General features: G+C 35.7%; 1 protein-coding gene across 1 annotated transcript; it reads left to right on the top strand.

Annotated features, from left to right (window-relative positions):
• The first annotated feature begins 3,437 nt into the window (after positions 1 to 3,437).
• Positions 3,438 to 6,325, top strand: LOC106357844 (protein KINESIN LIGHT CHAIN-RELATED 3-like). The gene is made up of 3 exons (XM_013797549.3): positions 3,438 to 3,768; positions 4,085 to 5,878; positions 5,953 to 6,325. Exons 2-3 carry the CDS (start codon positions 4,098 to 4,100, stop codon positions 6,152 to 6,154), a joined length of 1,983 nt encoding a protein of 660 aa, XP_013653003.1. The 5' UTR covers positions 3,438 to 3,768; positions 4,085 to 4,097; the 3' UTR covers positions 6,155 to 6,325.
• Positions 6,326 to 6,488: the final 163 nt, after the last annotated feature.

The raw sequence follows: 6,488 nt of genomic DNA, 5'->3' as shown, positions 1-6,488 counted from the left end.
AAGATTCCGGTTTCTGATTAGAAACTAGGTCGTTGTAGTCTGTTGTAAAGGGTGTAGATATCTATAACCTTGAATCTACTAAGGTTCATCCCACCTGAAAATTTCTCGGGATAATCGAGGGAATAATCAAAGATGTTGGAAGAGAAATAAGAAATTTCAGTCCGGTGGAATGGCCTAGGCTCGATTAAGTGAATACATCTATAAATGAAACGAAATAGAGTTCCTCGGCAAATCCAAGCTGGTGAAAGAAGCATGGCACTTGAAACCAGAAATGGCGTGGTTTATGTGGGTCTGACTCTGAGAGGAACAAATACTCCAATCTGGCTAGAGACAAAAGAGACGTAGCCACGGCTCTGGATCCAACTTTGAGAGGCTTGGAACAGAGATCAGTCCAAGAAACATTGTCATCTCTGCAAGTCACGCCATCAAAGGTACACGGGTTTTGCGGGGGGATCATTCTGAGAGTAAACTCTCCTCAGGAAGAACGTTTTTGAAGCTTATAACTTGATGTATTCTCTGTACAAAATTTGAGATTGGTGATGCATGAGGAGAAATTGAGAGAATATATTCGTTATAAAAGCCAAGGAGAGAAAAAACAAATCGAGAAATCTAAAGTTTTAGTTTTGCCATTAAAGAGGAAGTGGTTGTTCTAGGAGATATGTTGAACTGCCAAGGAGAAAGAAGAAAGTCACAACTCACAAGATAGAAACATGAAACGAAAAATATATTTTATTAATGGTGCAAGGAAGAGTGGTTACAGCTGTGCACTCACTTGCCATGATTTCCCACTATTGTTTTAGTTACTCTCACATTCTTACTTTTCATCTTCGTTATAGAGAGATATTTTTAACATTAGATACGATAATGCATGAAAATGCCATTATTTATATTTTCTCTACAGGTATTGGTTTTTAATTTCTTCACTGTTACTTTACATTACTCTATTTATATCATTCTCAATTCACTGATCAAATCCAATAAATATATCTAATTATTATTAATTAGAAAATTGTTCTACAAGATCAAACGTAACACTATCACAACATTCATGAAAATGTAAATCACTATCAAATAGATAAAAGTAAAAATTAAATTTGGGAAAGGAATATAAATAAAAGTTAGTTTTTTGTATCTTATAACGCATATACAGTAAAACCTCTATAAATTAATAATGTTGAGACTTTGAAATTTTATTAATTTATAGAGATATTAATTTACAAAAGTTTCCTTATTTAATTTTTTTCAATTTTTAATATGTTTATATATAAAATACGAAATATTTGATTTTATCGTATGTACATTATTCAAATCTTAGAAAGAGAAAAAGACAAAAATAGCACTAAATCAAGTTTATGTTCCCAAACTAGCACGCAAGGTCAAAAGTCACAAAAATAGCACTTAATGTTTTATCAAAAGTCACAAACTTAGGGTTTAGAGTTAAAGGGTGGGGTTTAGGATTTAGAGTTTAGGGTTTAGGGTTTAGAGTTTAGGGTTTAGATTTTAGGGTTTAGGGTTTAGGGTTTAGGGTTTAGATTTTAGGGTTTAGGGTTTAGAGTTTAGGGTTTAGGGTTTATGGTTTAGAGTTTAGGGTTTACAGTTTAGGGTTTAGGGTTTAGAGTTTAGGGTTTAGGGTTTAGAGTTGAGAAATGAGGTTTTGGGGATAAGTTTTCAAATTTTGAAAAATAAAAAAATTAAAATTTTCAAAGGATAAACTTAGAAATGTGCTATTTTGGTCATTTTACTTTTTGAGTGCTATTTTTGTGATATAAACTTAGAAATGTGCTATTTTGGAGATTTGCCCTCTTAGAAATTTGACTTTCATATTGTTTTATCATCTTATTTGGTGTTTATGTTTTATATGATTGTTAAATGGTTTTCAATACAATTTTACTAAATATTATCAAAATATATTAAAATGTTAAGAATAATAAAGATATTTTCATTGTGAATATAAAATGAATAATATAATGTTTATTTTGTACTCATATAAAATTATATATAGATAGATTATTAATTTATGATTTTAATGAGACTATATATTTACATGAAAGTTTTAAAAATATTATTATATTATCGATTTGTGTCATATTTTACACCGGTCCAAGTTGGGACCGGCAAAATTTATTAATTTATAGAGATTATTAATTTATCGAGTATTAATTTATAGAGGTTTTACTGTATATATATATACACTAAAGTTTAACATGTTCTAAAAACAGGTAAGTGAAAGAGTAAATAATATATAAGCATCTTAAATTTTAGTACATATTTGAAAATGCAAATCAACTCCTAATTAAAAGTAATATTAACATTATTGTTTGTTTTTCATTCATTTTTAGAAATCTTAAGTATGACTCATTTTTAAAAGGTTTTAATTGTTCTACATTTTTCACAATATTTGTTCTATTAGTAAATAGAAAAAATTCTTAGAATCATCGACAACTTTGACTTTAATTTCAATGACATATACGTTCAAACAAATAATGCTTCTTCAATTATTGGATACGTTACAAACAAAAGTTAACTAATCCAAGCAAATAGAAAAAATAATAAGATAATACACAAAATATAATCTCAAACATTTTTCTAACTGAATGTTTAAAGAAATGAGATATTTATGAGTACATCAGAGGCGCCCAGTACCTGAAATTAAGGGATGGATCAAGTCTTCCACAAACAATATACCCTTCTATTTTTCAGTAAAAAATGTATTATATTTATCTTTTTAATATCATTGTAGATTTTATTAAGTCACTTTTAAGTATTATACATTAATTATATATCTGGACAGAAATATAAATATAAATCTAATTTGTTTTTTTTCTGGTGTTGATTTTGGATTTTTCCGATTTTTCAAATTATATAAATGTGGAGATTTTATTGGTTATATTCTGAAATGTTTTTTTAATGAGTTCAATTATAAAATGCATACATTAGCTATACAAAAACATCACGGAAATGCATACATTGAACCCAACGATATATAGTAAAAAAGAAAACATTTACACGAAAATCGCAAAGTCTCGAGACATGTTTAACAACAAATAAAAACTTAAACATGTTAAAATATATAAAAATTTAAAAAATTAAGTTAAATATATAAAAAATGCACATTTATACAATATATTAAATAAACAAAATTCTCAAGTGTGCACCGAATACATGCCCACCAAATACAGTTTTTACTGCTCCTAAGAAATCATATCAAAATAATATCGTTTTGACATCAATATCAAATACATCAAATATATTTCATAAAAAAGAAAAAATCTGAAAAACAAAATACACATTTTAAAATTTTAAATAGCACAAATATCAAATAATTCCCGCGAAGCGCGGAAACACCACTAGTTATTTTATAACTTTACTACACGTTCACTTTACTCGTAAAATCAGTTTCTCCAAATTTAGGTGAATTCTTGATTTGATTACAGTTTTTTTGTTTCTTTTTTTTTGTTGTGTGAAAACACCAGTAAAAAGTAGGGTCAGTTTTTTTTTTTGTGAAAACGAAATGATAGCGCAATATAGAAGGAGCATGGCGGCATGAGAGAGGAGGAGAATAACTTTATTTCTCTCTCTTCCCGCTCCTCCCTCTCTCCCTCCTCCTTTGACATTCCACCCAAAGGAAAAAGTTGAAATTTCAACTCTTTCGACCTATTTCTGGAGGGCTTATCGTTTCTACAAACACCCTTCTTCTCCCCCAAATTTTCATTTCCTTTATTCTTGTCTCCTTCCGAGGAATCCGGTTCCGACACAAACCCAAAACAGGTAAGGAAAATTGTTTTTGTTTGTTCCCTTCTTTGTCCCCTTTCGATTTCTCTTTTTCTTGTTCTGCTATTTGTCAATGTATGAAAAAACAAAAGGGTATTGCCTCATGTTTCTCTTACACAATGGCTTAGCTAACATGTCATTAGGTCTGAATAGCGATTTGCGTTTTATGGTTATGATAAGGGCTTCAATGCGTTCTCTTTAACATACATGTATTCTTCAAGACTCACGATTCGTTAAAAAGGCTTCCTTTTTCTGAAATTGCCCATCAGATTTTTGTTTTCGTTAAAAAGGTTGTGTCTGTTTTCGTTTGCAGAGAGGAGGAAATAATGGAAGGAGGAGGAGGAGGGTCTGCTAACGAATTGAATGGCGATTCTAGTGCTGATATTGCGTTTGACACAACGATAGAGGAGCTTTGCAATAATCTTTGCGAATTGCAGAGTTCTAATCAGTCTCCATCAAGGCACAGCTTTGGATCTTACGGTGATGATGAGTCAAAGATCGACTCTGATCTCCAACACCTCGCTTTAGGAGAGGTGCATGATTTAGATATAACCGAAGATGAAGAAGGAGAAGGAGAAAAGGAAGTGGCAAAGCCTGAAGATTTCGATATGGCGAGACCACCAAGTGCTGCTACTAAGTCAACCTCCTCAAAGTTGGATACGGAGAAACAAGTCGGTAAGAAGAATCCGAACAGACCGAGCTCGGGACTTGGTAACGGCGCGAGGAAGAAGAAAGCAGGAACAGCAAAGTCACAAAACGGAAACGAAGAGCCATCGTCTGAAAACGTGGAGCTGGCGCGTTTCTTACTGAACCAAGCGAGAAACTTGGTTAGTTCCGGCGAAAACATCAACAAAGCTCTCGAGCTAACTCTCCGAGCTGATAAGCTCTTTGAGGCTTCTGCAAACAACGGGAAGCCGTGTTTGGAATGGATCATGTGTTTCCACGTCACAGCAGCGATCCACTGCAGGTTAAAGGAGTACAACGAGGCGATCCCGCTTCTTGAACGTTCCATCGAGATACCAGTTCTCGAAGAAGGCGAAGAGCACGCGCTAGCCAAATTCGCTGGTCTGATGCAGTTAGGCGACACTTACGCGATGGTGGGGCAGCTAGAGAACTCGATCTCCTGTTACACCGAGGGGTTGAAGATCCAGACGAAGGTTTTGGGAGACAACGATCCAAGAGTTGGTGAGACGTGCAGATACTTAGCTGAGGCTCTGGTGCAAGCGTTACGCTTCGACGAGGCTGAGAACGTTTGTCAAACGGCTCTCTCTATACATAGAGAGAACGGCTTACCAGCTTCGCTCGCGGAGGCGGCGGATAGGAGGCTCATGGGACTTATATGCGAGACCAAAGGAGACCACGAGAACGCTTTGGAGCATTTGGTGTTAGCCAGCATGGCCATGGCTGCGAACGGACAAGAGTCCGAGGTTGCTTTTGTTGATTCCAGCATTGGTGACTCCTACTTGTCTTTGTCTCGGTTTGACGAAGCGATCTGTGCTTACCAGAAGTCTCTCACAGCGCTTAAGACAGCGAAGGGAGAGAATCATCCAGCCGTTGGTTCGGTTTACATCCGGTTAGCTGATCTCTATAACCGAACCGGGAAAGTGCGAGAAGCAAAGTCTTACTGTGACAACGCTCTTCGGATATACGAGTCGCATAGCCTAGAGATATCTCCCGAGGAGATTGCTAGCGGTCTTACGGATATCTCCGTGATCTGCGAGTCTATGAACGAGGTGGAACAAGCTGTGACGTTGCTGCAAAAGGCGCTGAAGATATACACCGATTCTCCTGGTCAGAAGATGATGATCGCGGGTATCGAAGCTCAGATGGGAGTGTTGTACTATATGATGGGGAAGTACTTGGAGTCGTACAACACGTTCAAGAGAGCCGTCTCGAAGCTGAGGGCGACGGGGAAGAAACAGTCGACGTTTTTCGGGATCGCGCTTAACCAGATGGGTTTAGCTTGCGTTCAGCTCGACGCGATAGAAGAGGCTGTTGAGTTGTTTGAAGAAGCCAAGTGTATTTTGGAACAAGAGTGTGGTCCTTATCATCCCGAAACGCTTGGATTGTACAACAACCTCGCAGGAGCTTATGATGCTATTGGCAGGTACTTGCTTGTGTTATAATGTCTGTGTTTCTGCATCCTCCTAATTGTGTTATAATGTAATAATGTGATTATAGGCTGGATGATGCAATTGAGCTGCTAGGACATGTGGTTGGGGTTAGAGAGGAAAAGCTAGGGACAGCGAATCCCGGAACAGAAGAGGAGAAGAGAAGGTTGGTCCAACTTTTGAAAGAAGCTGGTAAGGTTACAGGAAGGAAAGCTAAATCCCTCCAGACTCTGATTGATTCTGATCTCATGACTTCCTCAGCTCTTCGTTAACACATATTCTGTTGGTTACCTTTTTCTTCTATATATAGAAAAAATGTGCATACGTTATTTTTTTTTTTGTCATTTGTTTGTGGAAGTTCATTTGTCTTTGATTCGGTGTACTTTGGATAACAGTCTCACATATTTGTTTTAATTGTTGAATGAGAAGATAACATGTAAACTCATGTTCATCTCATAAACAAGAGACAAAACTCCCCACTTAAAAATGGTGCTTGTTCATGTTCTTTCTAGTAAATAGAGTCTCTCTCGTCTCATGGGTCCATAGGTTTTGGAAAGTGTAATTCAAAACCGCTTCTTCATATAGAGGCTCTCGGATAATCTTTCC

The sequence above is a fragment of the Brassica napus genome, chromosome C5, assembly GCF_020379485.1.
Source record: "Brassica napus cultivar Da-Ae chromosome C5, Da-Ae, whole genome shotgun sequence".
Taxonomy (NCBI): Eukaryota; Viridiplantae; Streptophyta; class Magnoliopsida; order Brassicales; family Brassicaceae; genus Brassica; species Brassica napus.
The sequence above is the reverse complement of the archived record's forward strand: the minus strand, read 5'-3'. Positions and strand labels throughout refer to the sequence as shown.